Below are 16,987 nucleotides of genomic sequence, written 5' to 3'. Positions count from 1 at the left end.
GGGCAGGTCTCTCTGTGGGGCGGGGCTGTCTCTCCGTGGGGCCGCTCCAGCCGCTCCCGGAGCGGACGTGACGCGCTGCCCGCTCCGGGGCCGCTCCGGGGCCGGCCCGCAGCGATGGAAGCGCGGGAGCCGCTGCGGGACGTGCGCGGGGCGCTGCGGGCGGTGCTGGCGCGGCTGCGAGGTGCGGGCCGGGGCCGGGGCCGGGGCCGGGGCCGGGCGGGGGTCGGGCCGAGCCGGGCCGGCTCCCCGCGGGCTGAGCTGTGTCTGTGCCGTTGCAGAGGGAGAGCCGGGCGAGGGCCGAGAGCCGTTCGAGCTGCCGCGCTTCTGGGACGCGCTAGGTACGGGCGGGGGCGGCCGGGCCGGGCCGGGACTCGGTGGGGGCCGGGGCCGGGTACCCGCGGCGCCGCTCCGCGGTAGGGCCGCTGTCCCCGGCGGGTCTGCAGCTGTGGGGCGTGCCCTCCGCTCGCGGAGTCACGGAATGGGCAAGGCTGGAAGAGACAGAGCTTTAAGATCAAGTCCAACCGTTAACCCAGCGCTATGTCTGTAAGCCCTAAACCACGTCAGCCTCCTAAATATCCCCAGGGTTAGTGACTCCATCACCTCCGAGGCCAGCCTATTCCAGTGCCTGACCACTAACTCTGCTCACCAAGCGCTCCAAGGTGTGGCAAAGCAAAGGCCGGTATTGAACTTTTCATACAAGATTTATAAAGGTCTCTGTTATAGCCTCCTGGCACATCCTGGTGAAGAGGTCATGAACCAGGATGCAGATTGGGCTTCTGGCTATCACTACCAGCCAAGTGAGAAAAAGCAGACACAGGACACAAGCAACATGCATGGCACAAATGCACCAGGGAATTTTTCTTTGTGGTTTATGTTTTTGTATGGCTTAGGTGTAATGGTAAGCAAGTAGTAGGATCAGAGGTGCTGCTCATCAAGCTGCTCTGTTCTTTTATCTTTTACCTGAGTTTCTTTCTCTTCTTTTGCTCCCATTGGATTTTTTTAGGTCAGACATTCCAAGTAACATCACAGGAAGCTACAAAGCTGAGTCTGGCATTCTCAAGGCCTCCACTACCTTCTGCAGAGGTGAGAGAAAGCCTCGACAGACTGTGAAATTGCAGTGTGTTTGCAAGCTTCAGGTATTTCTTGATTCATTTGACTAAATGGGTTGTGTACTGTAGAGGGTATTGATAGAATCCAATAACTGCCCAGAGAACAAATTTCTCTAAGGTAGGGAAATATACTAAATAAAAATGTTCTTGTATTCTTTCACAGCTACAGCTCATTGTTGATGGAGATAGATTATTGGAGAATACAGACCTTAGGTTTAACAAAGAATATGCAATATTTTTGCTATCAGTGGAGAGAAGTTTATCATACAGGTGTTTGGAGGAGAGAGAAGAAAATACCTTCATTCAGAGTAATGATCTAAGTTACTTTTTCTTCTCTGATGAATAACCACCACAGCAGGAGTGTTTTGTTACTAAATCATGAGGCAGGTTGAGATGCATACAGCTTGCTTATGGTGTCTTTTTTTCGTGCTGTGTTTGTTTCTCAAGCAGACTGGCCGTTGTTATTTTCCCTTTTCTCGGAGCAGTCTGAAAGCCAGTGATTGTTTGTGAGGATTTCTAAATGTGGTGCAGATGTGTGTTACTCATGGGTGATCCTTTTGCCTCTCCATTTTCAGAACTGCCGGAAGCTGAGTGAGGATGTCCAAAATGCCATCCTTGCAGTAGCCACGGTGTATTACTGGCTACCCAAGGGCCAAGGTGAGATAATGACAGCAAGGCAGTCACTGCTGTATAGGATGGTGGTTCTTTGACCACCACTATGTAGAAAAACTGAGTGTTTCAGAGCTAACGAGTTCTGGAATCAGCAAGTTTTCGTTAGCATGGTATCCCATTATCAGCTGTTCTGTAGACTTTGAACGTGTTTATGAGTGAGGTACTTGTCTGTCTGCTGCTGCAGTTTTCCATCTGTGGGAGAGTGATAATGTAGGAAGTTGTGTAGTTGACTGAGCATTGAAGTTCATGCAGTGTCGAAATCCTTGTCCAGAGTTTTTTTTGGAACTGGGAAGCATTTTCCTTTCTTCAAATGACTTCATTTATACAGTGTATCCACACAAACAGAGCAGTCTGTGTGTTCATCCTCAGCACTTGCTTCCTGCCAGTGCTGACTTTGTGCCAACTTTCTTGCTCTTTCTCAATCTCAACCAGGTACTACTCTTCGGAAGATGGTTCGAGATGCTACCACTGAAGTAGTGGAAGGGATGATCCAACTCACAGACACAATTCTCAATGCTCCAGTGGAGAGGTTGTAATTTTCAATTGCATGGTTCTGTGATTTTTTTTTAAATTTTTGGGAAAAAGGGCAAGAAAAAGTTGCAAATATGCTTGTTAGGAAGCAGCAAGACCTTTACACGGACATGCCATACTAGTGATAAGCTGGTTGGTGACGTCTTTGCAGCAGAACTTTTGCTGGTGTTTATCATCAGAAAATTTAACCACAGTCTAGCACAATGCTGTTATTGACTCTAACCTTGAGGGTTTTGTTTTGTTTCATTTCAGCTTGTCTCAGGAACAGCTAATATCAACTGGAGGTGTGTGGGAGGCCTGTGAGCAAGTGTCTAACCTGCCACGAGGTGAGTGTTGTAAATGCAGAGCAATAGCACTAGGACGTATTGTCTTGGAACATCAGTAGCTTTTGCAAGGACATTCCAGCTGGTACAATGAAGGCTGAATGCAGAATAACTCAAAAACCTGACTGGTTTTGAAATGTATAAGCTTGGAAACCAGGTCAGATTATTTGCCTGACAACAGTGCAGCTCTGAGCTCTGCAAGAAGTTTGATCCTACAGTGATTGCAAGCCTAGATGGAGGTTGTTGCACACTGACTGGAAACAGTGAGGTGCCACAGTTTTTGTCCTTTTGCTTTTGCAGATAACCAGGCAGCAGTTGTGTCAGCTCTGACTTCATGTCTAGGTGTGGTCAAGGATGCTGTGGAGGAGATGGAACAAGTAAGGAGGCCCCTAAGCCTTAGAGGAACCTGCAGTGGTGGATTCATAGACTCAGAATATTCTGAATTGGAAGGGATACACAAAGATCATCAAGTACAGCTCCTAGCTCTGCACAGGACAACCCAAACAATCCCACATATGCCCGAGAGTTGTCCAAATGCTTCTTGAACTCTGGCAGGTTTGAGGCTGTGACCACTTCTCTGGGGAGCCTGTTCCTGTACCCAGCCACTTTCTATGGTGATTCAGTGATGGAACACAGGAATTATTTTACATACAGGCTTTAATATAAATTTGTTCTGACATGACATAGATTATTGTTTTATGCATGGATTTTAATGACTTCTTAGTCTCAAGTCTGGTTTACTTTGTATAAGATTTTTGTAAAGCCATGTCCTGAACTGGCGACAAGGGAGGCAATTTAGGATCATGTAAAAATTCACCAGATTATTGCTGTTTGCACTGTTAGAGTGGTGGTTTTTCTTAATTCAGTCATTTTAGGATTAAACAACTGAGATTTCTCCTTTAATTATTTATATGATATCTAGATTATGTTTTCCCTTTCCTCCTGGGTATTGCTGGAATTGATGTTAGGCTCTGGGTTTTCAGTGCCTCTGTGTTCTCAGGCACTGGTGGAAGGGCAGGATCCCTATGGGGACATCATGGAAGATGAAGAGCTGGGCTTTCGGGGAAACAGAGACACATATTGGTCAGAGGCTGACCGACAGCTGCTCAGCTCCTGCATGGGATTGATGAAGGCTTCTAAAGCTTGCCTGAAGAAGGTCTTGGCTGCAGTGAAAGCCCATGGCAAAGCTGATTCTCCAGAGCACATTGCACAGCTGGATGACCTGGCAGACATTGCTAATGAGATCAGCCCAAGGTAAGCAGGGTTCTCCCCATGCTGTTTGTCCCTCTAGAGCAGTCTTGGTCTTTCTTTGAGGTCTTGATGAGGAGTAGGAAGATCCTCTGTGATACTGGAGCTGTGAGCAGGTTGGGGACACAGATGTGGTGGGAAGGCTGTTAAGCTGTTGAGGGTTGAGTAGGTCAGGAGAGAAGCATAGGGGATGGAGCTGTGACCACATCTCATTCCACAGTGAGGGGGACACACAGGTGACAGAGAAGGCAGTGGGAAGCATCCTGTAGGTACAGTTGACATCTCACTGTTGTTCCTGAGCTGCATTCAAGATGGGTGCAGGCTTTGACCAGGATCTGTGAGTTGTGCTATCAGAACATTTCTTCCTTGCTCCCCTCTTTTCTGTTGTAGTGTTGATGAGCTGGCACTGAGCATGTACCCACCTGTGAACCCGTTGGCTGTGCGACTTAACGTGAGTATCTGCAGTACTGATACCTCAGTATCTGAGTATCTGCCTGTGGGACAGTGGCCTGGCTGTGGGGAATGGGAAGAAAACAGATTGGAGGGGTTATATGGCTTCACAGAGAGATGGGTGCTAGTAACTGCCTCAGAAATAATTTCTAAAGGATGAAGAGTGCCCTTTGTTCTTGTACATTTAACTTCCTTCAAGTGGAAACAAATTCTTCATCTGTACCTCTTCAGGGAAGAGCATGGCCACTTAAAACTTCAGCTCTGAACTATAACCCATAGGGATTTCCAGTGATACAACCTCAGCAAAGTGAGTCTAAGGCTGCCTAGGTACTGCAGATGTACTTCTTTCCTTGGGTAGTGCAGTCTTGCTCAAATAAAGTTATCTATGAAGTGAATAACTCTTACAGTGAGTGTATTTAAACACTGAAACAAGCTGCTTGGAGAAGCATTGGAGTCTGCATCTTTGGCAACACTCAAAACTTGACTGGGCAATGCTCTGGCAACCTGACTGAACTTTGAAACATTCCTTGCATCATAAATCAAGTACAAATATCCTCCTATATGGGATTTCTTTTATTCTTAATCCTAGTTTCATGCCTTTGGCCACTGGCTTGATTTTTTTGGAATAAAAAAATAATTACTTAATATCAAATTGCATTAAAATCCATCACTTGCAACTTTGTACTTTAATATCAATTACTAATTTCTAATAGGCTGATTTTTTAAAGGTATTTAATGTATGCTTAAAAAAATAGCCAGTTTTTTTTACGTGTCAAAGCCAGGAGTAGGTTGGGAGACACTTTCAGCATGGCAGTGATGGATAACTTCATTCTGCATCAGGATCTATGGCAGTTTTATTCATTCTTGACTTCTGTGCATCCCTATAGTCCTCTTTATTTTCCAGTACTGTTCAGACCCTACTTTTCCTCACATTTGGCTTACCTTATTTCCCTTTTGTTTCTTTCTAGGCTGCTAAGCTGGCCTCAGTATTAAAGAAAGTCTTAGAGATTGCAAAGTGAGTATGAGCTAGTTTTGTAAGTGTGTGTTCCCTGCTATGAAGGTTGATACCTTTCTGCCTCATGTCAAAGATGACTCATTCCTAGACAGTAGATGCTGGCATTTTGGAACAATGATGATGTTACCTAGTTAAAAAGGGATGGGAGTAAGAAAAAGATGCTAGGGATGATAGTGGTTCCCTTGTTTTGCGTGTGGGACTGCAGACATGAGTGTGAGCTCTTCCTTGCTCAGAGCGCTCTGGGGCTAGAGCAGCCCTGTTTTACTGCTGTGGTTCACAATACCCCTATGTTGCTTGGATGCATGACACACCAGGAGGCTTCCCTAATGAATTTCCTCCACTTTTGCAGGACAAGCCATGTATGTCCACCATCAGAGGAAGGCTGGGTGCAGTTTCTAAGTGGTGCTGTGGATCACAACATGAACAAAGTCAAGAACTTCACACAGGGTCAACTTTAACTCTTCTGTGCCTACAAGTGTTGCTGCCACTGGCCCTGGCATTTACATTTCCAGTGACTTTGCTGTGCTTCAGCTGTTTGGAAAATTATGAGAACAATGTAGGAGAGAACTTCACTGCTACTTGGAAGAACTTCTCCAGAAGTTGCCCTTTGCCATGGCAGAAGGTGTCATTTTGCTTGGATTCTTGGGATGATGCAGTGCTGCTTCTTAACATGCCCCATTCTTCAGACAACTACTGCAGGGTTCAGAGAAAAATAAAATATTGCTAGATTTACATTAGTTACTTTTATCTGTCTTCAGAGGGCAAAGGATATATACAGAATGAAAGGGTCATGCTCTTTTGCAAGCAGCTCAATGAATAATTATAAAATGTGCTGCACTGCTGCTATTTCCTGTCTAACCTTAGAGAGCAGTGAATGAGCTTTCTCTTTATTTTCTCAGAAAGCAGCAGAAAACACTGTTTACTCCCTTACCAATGTCAAGGATCTACAGGGGGAGATATCCCCCTATATATATATCCCTAGAGACATGCTACATCTATCATCACTTTAAGGTTCCAGGATACCTTTTACTCTGTCACAGGTAGGGCAAAAGACTTAAGCACTGGTGGGCTCAGCACAAGGTGTGGTGAGAACTGCAATGTCTGCTTCAGCATTCAACCCATCTTTGTCACATTGAGGTTGAACTTTTAAAACTGGGGAGTGGATGTGGTGGCAGATGGGAGAGAGTTGGGTTTGTGCAAATAATCAAAATCTGACATGTTTTTAAATATGACTTTTATTAAGCTGTTAACATCTATGCTTGCCAATGATCAGGGCACAGATCATGGCCACTCTTTTGTAAGGACCTGTTCTGAGCTGGGCCTCAGGCAGCTGCAATGTTGGTGGTTCTGTAGCTCTTCAGGTTCTGGAGCTGGAGGCAGGTAAGACGTGCAGTGAGTCTTCTGGGCCCTGCTCGAGTGGGGGTGAATGGGATTTGCAGCTCTTGAGTGCTTTTAGCTTGCACAGAGCCCAGCCTGAAAGGAGAGAAAGGATTATACAGGAGTCACCCCTCTTTGTTTTTAGTTTCCTGTGTCTGGGACATGCATTAGCTAGACAGGAATGTGGTGCCAAAAAGGAAAGGAAAAAAGAAATAGAAGAAAGCTGGTAGTTACTTGAATTATCACAGTAAAATTCATCTAACAGTAGAGTTGAAAGTCTCCATGGAGACATCTAAGGGGACTTTGTCCTACTGCAGCTTCTTTGTCATGTGAGGGTGAGCATGCCCCTTTGGTGGCTCTTGGCTAAGTCACATTTGCCTGGTTCTTCAGTAGAGAAGGGGAAGACACCACTGTCTATTGTTTACAGTGAGTAATGATGGAAAGATGTCATAAACAGTACAGTTTTACTCCACCTAAGAATGTTCAGGTTGCTCACTAGAAAGTAATTGATTTCTCAAGAGAAAATAATTTCTAAATTTCATAGCTCATTTCAGTGACTTCTAACTTTGTCTTGTTTTATGTGTGTTTCTGGCTAAGTCTTGGGACGTTTCTCTGGTTGTCCTTTTTGTTGGGAGGAGGTTTTCATTTTGCTGTCTATGCCTTTGATGTTGAAGCTTTCATAGATGCCATATTGGCTTCAACTTAGGTATTACACATCTGTTTAAAGTTCTCTTAGCTGGCTTTTCTCCATTTCAGTGTGAAAATCATCTGTATTTTGTGTAAATAAAGGATGGAATGCTTGGGGCTTTCATGCCATAGTGATGCCTTCCTACCATGTTCTTGCCTGGTTATTTTTGAAACAACCTTTCCTGTTCAAGGGTTTCTCTTGCTTGTATTGTGTCTCTTTTTCCATGTGCTGCTCTTGGATCAGTCAGTTTGCACTTACCTGTAATTCCTTTGTCTGTAAATGAGCCCTCGCCCTGCGACTGCTATCACACACTGCTCCAGGGGTTCTGTAAGGGGGTTCTGGAGGCTGATCTTTGCTGTGCTTGGCTCATACTGGACCATGTTTTCTGGGAACTGTTGAAAGAAGCAAATGAGCTGAAACTGAGAGAAGATGTATTCTTCTCTGATTAAAGGGAGATGTGTGATTTTTGCGTTTGCCTGAGCTGCTATTTGCCAGAAGAGGTAAAGTCCAGTTTAATTTCTGCTCTGGTTTCTCAGAAAGCCCCTGAACCCAGCAGAATTGTTTTGCTGCTTATGACTATGAAAGTGGTTTTCTCCCTACTGCAGTGGCAGAATGGCAGCCCAGTCTTACCTCAATGGTGAGAGGGGAATCACAAAGGCTGATTTCTTCCTGTGCCAGGTACATGTAGGAGGAGTCCTCGTCTCTCAGCACAGCAGTCAACCTGAGCAGGTGGTTCTCTCCCAGCTCTTTTCCAAACCATGTGTAAGGCACAGAGACCCGCAGGTTATTGACTGGAACGGAGTGGTGAAATAACAGGTGATGAGTGCAGTCTGGTCTTTTCCTGCATGACACCTAGGAGTGTTCAGTGCCCAACATTATACTAAAAGCTGCAGCATTTAAATGCTTAAGTGACCCAAAGTGGATTTGCAGATTGAAAATCTCTAAGGTGATGTTGCCAAAGTGTTTTATTTCACAGAATGGGTGAGGTTGGAATGGACAATAGTGGATCATCTGGTCCAACCTCCCTGCCCAAGCAGGGTCATGACAGGGTACATGGCATAGGATTGTGTCCAGTTGGTTCTGGAATATCTCCCATTAGGGAGACTCCACAATCTCTCTGGGAAATCACCTAGAATCAACTAGGTTTACAACCTTTTGTAAACCTAGGGCTAGGAGAATTTCTCTGAAATGAGAGCACTAGAGGACTTTTCTAGCCCTGTACCCCGGAGAGACCTTACCTGAATTGCTGTGGAGGTTAAAATGAAACTCTTCCTTCCAAAGTTGGGCAATGGGCACACCATTGTAATGCAGAGTCTGGATCCCAGCTACCAAGTGAGTAGCCTTTTCTCTATCACTGTTGTTAAACACTTCAATGGAAAGTGTAATATCTTGTCCCAGTTGCAAAGAACTACTTGACTGGAAGTGGATGAAAAGGTTGAGTGGCTCTTCCAGAGCAGTAGGAATGAAGATAAACTGTGTGCTGCTGCTGGTTGTCTCAAGTTCCTTCATATTTCTATAGGCTTTGTCAAGTACTTTTTTTTCCTGGAGAGAACCTGTCACAAAAAAAAAAAAAAAAAAAGGAAGCACATACTTTGCTACTCTTTCCTGTTTACTAGTGAGAAGCAGCAGGAGAATGGCATTGATTTTTCCTGGTAGTACTGTAGATAGCTGTTTCTAAGAGCATAGAGAGAGATCCTTTTGTGCTTCTGGTTGGATCAGTCTGACAGCTTCAGCTGTCAGGATATTCACTGGATGTGCCTGACAGAGTCTACTTGGGAATAGTTGTCATAGTTTTTAAAACACCTTGGTGCTAGCATCTCTCTGAGTAGAGGAGGCAACTGCTTTTTTGTTGCTGTAGCTAAGACACAGTTCCATGTTCTCATGTGTAGAAAAGTTGCAGTTGTCTCCTGCAGCCATGGAGACAACAAGCCACAGCTTAAGATGGGGTGGTATGGTTGAGCCAGGGAAACAGCACTCAGAATCTGAAGGGGAGCTACTTGTTGAGGGAGTGATTTAGGCAGTATCTGAAAATACAACAGTCCTTTTGAGAAAGCTGGAGTCTGAAATATATCTATCCATGTTTATATTACAGAGGTAATGGGAAGTGGACGCACAGAAAAGGTATTCCAGACATGGAAGTGCTTGGTGAACAAACAGCTGGTCTTCCAGACACCTCAATGCCATTAAGCAGGGTGAAGTTTGGGTGATGACCTCTGCTTTGGCTCTGTAGACAGAGAGAATCAGGTGTTCTAGTGCCACTGAAGAAGGGGAAGTAGTGAGAAGTGGATGACCCTGATGCTCTGGTTTGGCTCTGCTCTAATCTTTTACTCCTGACTTGCAATAGTAACAAGGAATGTGCTCAGCCCTGTGTCTGCCCCATACCTTCAGGGTACTTGTAGTTTTGTGTGATGTCCTCACAGCGCTCACTGCCCACGCTCTTGGTGCTGATGTTGTTACCAGTGTATTTTGTGCCACCAAAAGCTGGCTTGAGGGTGTCATCTGCCTTGTGTATCCAGACATGACACTTGGCATTGATGGCAGCAAAGAAGTAGCAGACATCATAATCAACTTGTGTGTCACCTTCCTTGATGGCATGAACAGGGGCTGGCCCACAGAAGGACAGACCTGAAGAGAAAATGTGGTCCAGTTCAGAATCAGATGCTTTCCCAACTAAACCCATCCCTAGTTTAGATCTACACTGGTGAAGTATCTTGTTTAGGAGGCCATTAGGAAGCAGTGATAGAGCTACATAAGCTGTACAAACCATGCAGATAAATTATAATTTTGTACCTAAAGTCAACAGGGTGAGTGAATGCCTGTCTCTTTGCATCCTTCCACTGGAAGATGGGAAAGGAGGAATATTGAATGGTTTTATTTGCCCCTGCTTCACTTCCCCCTTGCTCTTGCTCAAGCCCATCTCTGGTATCTTACCTGTGCTTTTTTCCTGGCAGGTGGCATCCAGTGCCTGCCACCCACTGTACTTTGGTAGCAAGTCTGACCGAGCCATCCAGCATTCATTCCAAACATGGAAGGTCCTGCAAGAGGCAGCGTCATGAGCTTTTATCAAGGGACTGAGCCCTGAGGTACAGTAAAACTTTTGCTAAGCTGGTTTATGCTCCCTTGAAAGAGTTCAGTTCATATTGAGAAGAGCAGAGTTGTGTGTGGAGAAACAAGTGGAGCTTCTCCAGCTGGACTGGGTTGTCATTCTTCCTTTGTGGGCTCTAGAAATAGGGCACTCTTGAGTTTGGGTTGCAGCAGTTTATCAAGAACAGGTCTTGTAGACAGGATCTCAGCTGAGCTGTCTCCTGTCACCTCCTTGCAGCTGTTTTACTTCTTTCCCCCATGTTTCATTTCCCACATCCAAGTATTGCCTCAAATTCTTGCTTGGGCACTGCCATATGTTCTTACCAGACACGAGCACTGTTGTCCTGCGTGAGCAGTGTCCCATCTTCATCATAATACTCATCCACACTCAGGCTGCTCTTGGTGTTGTGAGCCCATGTAAAGCCAGTGACCACCCTGGTAGGAATTCCCAGGCACCTCAGAACTGTGCAGAAGAGAGAGCTGTGAATCACTTGTGCACCTGCCCTAAGGGTATCTCTGCTGATAGATGTAGAGCCTCTTCTGGTGCTAGGCCTGTCAGCAATGGCACCAGGTTTGCTGTTTGGACTTTGCAAGAGGCATTCCTCCCTCAGGAAATAAGATTTCCCATGTGCATTCAGTGAATGGATGCACTGATACTCTTATCTCAAAGGCAGTGATGCAGGGTGTTGATGAAACTAAAGATCTGCCTCTCACCTGAAGATTAAAGGTTGTAGCAGCACTGTACCTGAACACAGGACTGCAGCAAACACCCAGCACCTCCCGTAGCGGACGGGCTGGAATTTTGATGCAATCCACTGCTGGAGGATGGGGCTGCTTCCCAGCCATGTGGAAGGGGGAGTCCCATTATCGTGTTGCCCAGGCTCGTATTCTGTCAGGCTTCTAAACTCATTGCAGTTCACCTGCAGAAAAGGAGGAGAGAAAGATGTATTAAGGAATTGCCTCTCTTTGGTAGGTTCACCTGATCCTGTTTGTGGAAGCTACTCCAAAGCAGATGAAACCGAAAGGATTTTTTTTTGTGCAAAGCATGAAGGTCACAGCTGAGCAGGGGCAGCAGTGTCCTCTGAGATTTATTCAGTAAGTGCAATTTCACTGCGGAGAGCCTCCTGCAGCCCTACTTGTCTGCTGAGGGAGTATCAGGACAGGCTGGAGATGGGCAGGAGGTGTGTTGTTTGGAGCAGGCTTCCTCTTTGGTCAGTGGTTTGGCCTGACCTGGGGTTGAGAAGGTGCCCCCTGCTTGGGTCAGGGGCTGCTCTCTGCCCTCCTTACCATGGCAGCAACTGCTCGGCAGACATGGACGGGGTTTTTGCGCTGGGCAGGATCCTTTTCTCTTTGGAAGTGCTCCCCTAGAGCCAGCAGCATGAAGCAGATGTCAAGCATATCCTCTTCAAACTGAAACAAGAAGACATCACTTCAGGAAATTCTCCATGAACTTTTGTTCTCTTGACTCTCTACAAGAGTTTGTGACTGTGCAGATTGTTTCTCCCTTTCTGCTGATAGCTTTAGGTGGCTGTGAAAGAGGACTCCAGGCAGAGATTTGCAGGGGGGGCTGAGGGTAGACCTCCAACTTTTTTGAAGGTGGGAAATGTATCAGCATGATACTGTGTTCCCTGATTGAGGGAAGTTGATGCTTTTCTGGAGCACTTTCTAGGTTGGCACATAGATACTTTAATGATCTGCTGGCATGAAAGTGAAATAATCACTGGCTATGTCAGATGGCCTTAGACAAGCAGAAAGATCTTCTTGTCCTCACTTTACCTGTTATATAGAGACAGTATTACTGAGCTCTGTTAAATGATTTTATACCTGTTGATGAAATGAAGGCACATAAAACTCAGATACAGATCAATGCATTCCTTTATAAGGACAGTCTGAGAAGGAAGCTACAATTACATGTGCTGGGTTATAGAATGTCATACACAGGTGCCTGTTCTCCTGCACAGGAGGTAGTGGGTGCAGAGAGCATGGAGACGAATAGAACTCTTTCATCAGAGCATCTTGGACACACCAGATATATGCACCTTTCCTCTGCTGGTGTCTGGAAGAGAGCACAGACCTATTGGACCTCTTGCTTACCTGACTGAAGTCCCAGGGTTGGGCTAGGATTGCATTTTCAGTCCCCTGGTAGATGATGCCCTCTTGGTTTAAAATGTACTCCTGTCGCTGTGCCTCATTAGCCAAGAACACCTCATCATCTGGATTAGAGAAAAAAAGCATCAGGAAGAAAGCATTACTGGTCTCAGATGCACTTGCATCTCTCATGCATTAGCAGCAGATTCCACTATGCTTTGGCAGTCCCTGGCATTCTGCCCTGAAAAAATACCACAGATTTTGAATCAGACAGGAAAGAAGAATTTTATTTTCATCTCTGTTTCCTTGTCTGAAAAGTTCCTCTGGACCCAGGCTGTTGCATTGCTGGCTCTTCTACTCTCCTGGCTGGTAAGTTCTAATACTAAGAAAGATACAGTGGCCTTAACCACACCAATTACAATCTTGACTTATCCTAATATCTCTATTATAGGAAACACTAAATCAGTCTTTTTCCCTAAGCAGAAGGACAGGGCTCTTGCAGTGGAGTACTCCAGGGAAGAGACAAAAGTGCTGAGGCAGAAAACTTTGAGATTTATGAGCCCCTACCTCTCTCCTGAGTTACTGGAAGGAGCACTGGGTGAGTCAGCCCCAGCCTTCCTCCATGGAAGCAGTGCCACAACTCCAAGGTTGTTTGTGTGAAGTGACTGATCCCAGCCTGCCTTCCTGTTTCTGACCACCTACCTTGGCACCAGGGATTAAAGAGGAGGATGAAGCTGCCCAGGAGCTGAGGGGATTTGGAGGCACGAAAAAGCAGAGTGTACTGGCCAATGGGGGCATTGGCAGGTGTGTTCACACACAGGGTCCAGAAGTTTGGGTCCTGTTCCTCCACTGCTGCGCTCCACTGCTTCTGGTCTCCCAGGCTGGAGATGGGAAATTCAGCCTGGATTTCATCTGCTTTGGAAGAATGTGACCCTGCAGACAAATAAATCTGGTTGTATTTATTCCAAACCTTGTGTTAATTCCTCACCTGTGCAGACTGCAGGGACCTTGTCTATCTCTGGAGCCATAGCTCTCCTGTGAGAGGGTCTTGACCCTTTAGCAGCTTAATGCCCATTGAACATTGCTAAGGTCAGTAATGCACTCAGGTCTCCATGCTTGAAATTGAGATGCGCTTTCCATAAATTTGTAGAAACCAAGAATGGCCAGAATGGTGCAGCCCTGCTGTTCCTGTGGAATTTATTGACTTGTAACCAAAGTCACAGCCCAGTGCTCACAATATGGTAAAACAAGCTGGGGCTGAAAGCTGCTGCCTTTCTCAGGGGTCTCACTAGAAAACACTCTAACAGAAAAACCTGTGACAAGCCAGCCAGGTTTGAACATTCCTAACCCCAAAAGCCAGAAGAGACCCCATGAGTATTTTGCAATCATGGAATAGTGAAGCTGTATTGGTTATTGTGTGCAGTGTCCCTTCTGGAAGGGATCTGGCTGTGGCCCTGCAGCAGCTGGAGACTCTTCTTTGCCTTCCATAAACAGTTCACTGGTCTCACATCTAAATTTGGCAACCCTGCCCAGCTCTGGAGATGGCTTTTGCCCCTAGCTCTGTTCTTCAGGTGGGTGAAGGAGCAGAGCTCTGGTAGGTTTGTAATGGCATTACCTGTCTGTACAACGAGGAAGGTTCTCTTCATCTGCTTCAGGTAGTTGTGTATTGGAACTGAGAAGCTCACAGTGATGGTGAATGGCTGTCCCCGCCTCACTATGAGCCTTTTAGTGCTGATTTCTTCTGTGTGGTGGCTTTTGTTATTCTCTGGGATCATGAAATCACATTTTTGGATGCTCAGACCTGTAGTATGAGAAGATAGAGAATGAGTTTGGGGCTGTGAGCTGCCTGCAGTCAGGCCCTGAGCCACATTCTGGGACACAAACACCTGATGAGGTGTTTCTCCACCCAGATATTTTCCCCCTGCCTTTGAGATTTTCTATCCAGTAATGGTAGGGACCTTCACTCTGAGCTTGGTTGTTCTGGTGTTGAGCGACTGTTGAGCTGCCTTTGCTTATACCTGACATCATTAAGTGCACTGGTGCAAACTTTGCTGCTGGTTCAAATGCACAGGTGGTCAAACATCAGTTTTCCTACTTTTTACCACATTAGTTGACAAAGCCATGCAGGTGACAGGCAAGATCCTCCTTCTCCTCCTCCTCCTGTCTCCTACGCAGGCTTTATACACATCATATGTGCTTCTGTCCAGCACCAGGAGACAGAAAAACATTGTCACAGTTTCAAGCACCCAGTTACTCCCTGTTTTATCTCAGCCTTTATCTCAGGGATCATCCTGACCTTATTTACCCCATTGGCTGGTAGCTCATCACTAAGGTCCTTGCCCCTGTGGCTGTAACTGTTTCCCTTTATGTGACACATGCTGTCACCTACCTCCCCTTGCTGACCCATGCTCCTCCCTCTCTTACAGCTAAAAAAATTGAAATCCACAGGGCATTTCTCTGCTATCTAAATTGATTGCTCCTGTGCTAAAGCCATAACTTCTCTCTTTGCAGATTTCACCGTTCTGCTCTCTCCTGATGTCTTGTCCTGTCTTGTCCTCTGCATTGATACCTTCTCCCATTGTGGTTGTCCCTTCTCTATTGGGGACTCTTGCTGGATTGTGTGCTTTGTTTCTCTTTTCCCCATTTTTCTACATGTGATGTTTTCAGTGAAAGATTCTGGTCCAGCTTTCAAATCCCATCATGGCTGTCCCAGTTCAAAGCCCTGCACCAGTTCAGGCCTTATGGAGCCAGCTCTGACCTCATCTGTTTTCTCCTCTGTGATGAAGATGTCTATTCTGTCTGTCTTGTAGAAGAGTGAGTGATGTGGAGTCTGGCTCCCTCTCCATCAGATGACTTTTCATGGATCTTATTGTCACTTTTTTCAAGTTTGCCTGGAACCTGGACTGTCCCTGCTCCAGGGGCTCAAAAACTTTGTCATCTCTCTGTTTCAGTTGTGTAGTCTCCTTAATTCCTTCCACCCCCTCATTCCCTATGCTGAGGATTCACTTACCTTTGCTTCCAGGCCCTCACCTGTCTGCCTTAGCTGCTTCTTGCTGCTTCTCAGACTCCTCTCAGGCATCAATACCAGCTTTTGATTGCTGTGCCTTTTTGTGCAGTCTGCCATGCAAACTGAGCTCCCTAAGCCTTTGGAGCACTTGGCTCCTGCCCTGCAAGCTCAGCTCTTCCACAAGCCTCATGAACACTGTCTCGGAGCAAGAACGGTTGTCTCTTCCTGACACAGCTGGCTAGTGCTTGGAACTAACCAAAATGATTTTTGCTTACCTTGGCCCATGGCTGGTTCTGGGTACCATGAAAATATTCAGCTTCTGCTTGCTCTGGTGGGCAGTGGCTCCTTCTTGCAGCTGTCTTAAAAACTGTCCTCTTGCAAAGTTGTTTGCTTGATTTCTTTGTACAGGGTGGGACGTGGAGTTGCCACCTTTCCAGCTTATCTGCTGTGCAGATGTTGAGGACCCTTTTATCTCTCAGACCACACTGAAGACAGGCTACAGATGAGGTGAAGTTCCACAGTGGGATGTGGAGCATTTAGAGACAGCCAGTGACAATTCTTTCAAGGAGCTGTGCACTGAGGACCCCAGAGTAGGAAATGCAAATCTTCATATGGCTCTAAGCAATGCACAGATGCACTTCCAGTGTATGTGTTGGAGAGCTGCTCTCCAACATTGACCCCAAGCTGCTTAGATCCTAAACCCTTCAAGGAGTTTAAAAATATAGTCAGTGCATCTATTGCTCTTGTGCCTAATTCAGAAAAGTAAAACCACTTAAAAATGAGAAAATTTGTTAAAAGGAACAGCTAAATTTGTGTATCTTAATTCAGATTATTTAAAAATACTGTGCTGGAGACTTGGACTAAGTACATTCCTACAGTTGCTGTAATATAAAAGGAATGTCACTGGATTGATAATACTTGGTCAAAAGACAAGAAATAAGATATCAGAAATTAACAGCTTTCACTCTGGAGTGAGTTATCAATAGTTTTGCAGAAACCTATGATCTCCAAAAAACTCAAAAATAATTTGAGAAGTGGATTACATAATATAGTCCAGTGAGTTTGGTGGTCTTCTTAGTATTTCTGTATTAAACTTTACAATTGTTTTATATACAAATGTTTTATATGTGTAATTTAAGCTAGAAACAAACTCTTTTGGGTTTTAGGCTTTTACAGCATAGCCTTAATTGATAGATTCACTTTCACAGAATAATTGCAGAGTGGTTGAGGTCGGAAGGGACCTCAGAGGTTCATCTTGTCCCATCCCTGCTCGAGCACGGTCACCAAGAGCTGCTGCTCACCTCTTGCAGTGACGAGCCCAACTCTGGCACAGCACTGCAGGTGTGGCCTCACCAGTGCTGCATAAAGGCAGGAACCACCTGCCCTGACCTGCTG

The 16,987-nt window shown here is 45.7% G+C and overlaps 2 protein-coding genes across 2 annotated transcripts; one reads left to right on the top strand and one right to left on the bottom strand.

The window, feature by feature from the left end:
• Positions 1–61: 61 nt before the first annotated feature.
• Positions 62–7,560, top strand: CCNDBP1 (cyclin D1 binding protein 1). The gene is made up of 11 exons (XM_021540899.4): positions 62–181; positions 279–338; positions 1,004–1,083; positions 1,685–1,766; positions 2,214–2,310; positions 2,565–2,638; positions 2,936–3,012; positions 3,636–3,889; positions 4,274–4,334; positions 5,302–5,348; positions 5,698–7,560. Exons 1-11 carry the CDS (start codon positions 115–117, stop codon positions 5,804–5,806), a joined length of 1,008 nt encoding a protein of 335 aa, XP_021396574.1. The 5' UTR covers positions 62–114; the 3' UTR covers positions 5,807–7,560.
• On the bottom strand, positions 6,566–16,011 carry EPB42 (erythrocyte membrane protein band 4.2). The gene is made up of 13 exons (XM_021540898.3): positions 15,868–16,011; positions 14,201–14,386; positions 13,288–13,518; positions 12,592–12,710; positions 11,785–11,907; positions 11,243–11,417; positions 10,822–10,960; positions 10,345–10,448; positions 9,796–10,038; positions 8,652–8,966; positions 8,044–8,204; positions 7,672–7,805; positions 6,566–6,821 (listed from the first exon to the last, which is right to left on the bottom strand). The coding sequence occupies exons 1-13, from the start codon at positions 15,875–15,877 to the stop codon at positions 6,671–6,673; spliced, it is 2,091 nt and encodes a 696-aa protein (XP_021396573.2). The 5' UTR covers positions 15,878–16,011; the 3' UTR covers positions 6,566–6,670.
• Between the last annotated feature and the right edge of the window lie 976 nt (positions 16,012–16,987).

This window comes from Lonchura striata, chromosome 20 (assembly GCF_050655825.1).
Source record: "Lonchura striata isolate lonStrDom1 chromosome 20, ASM5065582v1, whole genome shotgun sequence".
In the NCBI taxonomy this organism is placed as follows: domain Eukaryota; kingdom Metazoa; phylum Chordata; class Aves; order Passeriformes; family Estrildidae; genus Lonchura; species Lonchura striata.
The sequence above is the reverse complement of the archived record's forward strand: the minus strand, read 5'-3'. Positions and strand labels throughout refer to the sequence as shown.

Coding starts and splice junctions, on each gene's coding strand:
- CCNDBP1 (XM_021540899.4), top strand. CDS start 115: ATGGAAGCGCGGGAGCCGCTGCGGGACGTGCGCGGGGCGCTGCGGGCG. Junction 182..278: donor GGTGCTGGCGCGGCTGCGAG/GTGCGGGCCGGG, acceptor GTGCCGTTGCAG/AGGGAGAGCCGGGCGAGGGC. Junction 3,013..3,635: donor CTGTGGAGGAGATGGAACAA/GTAAGGAGGCCC, acceptor CTGTGTTCTCAG/GCACTGGTGGAAGGGCAGGA.
- EPB42 (XM_021540898.3), bottom strand. Junction 13,519..14,200: donor CTTCCTCGTTGTACAGACAG/GTAATGCCATTA, acceptor ATTTGTCTGCAG/GGTCACATTCTTCCAAAGCA. Junction 8,205..8,651: donor TAACCTCCACAGCAATTCAG/GTAAGGTCTCTC, acceptor ACTCCGTTCCAG/TCAATAACCTGCGGGTCTCT.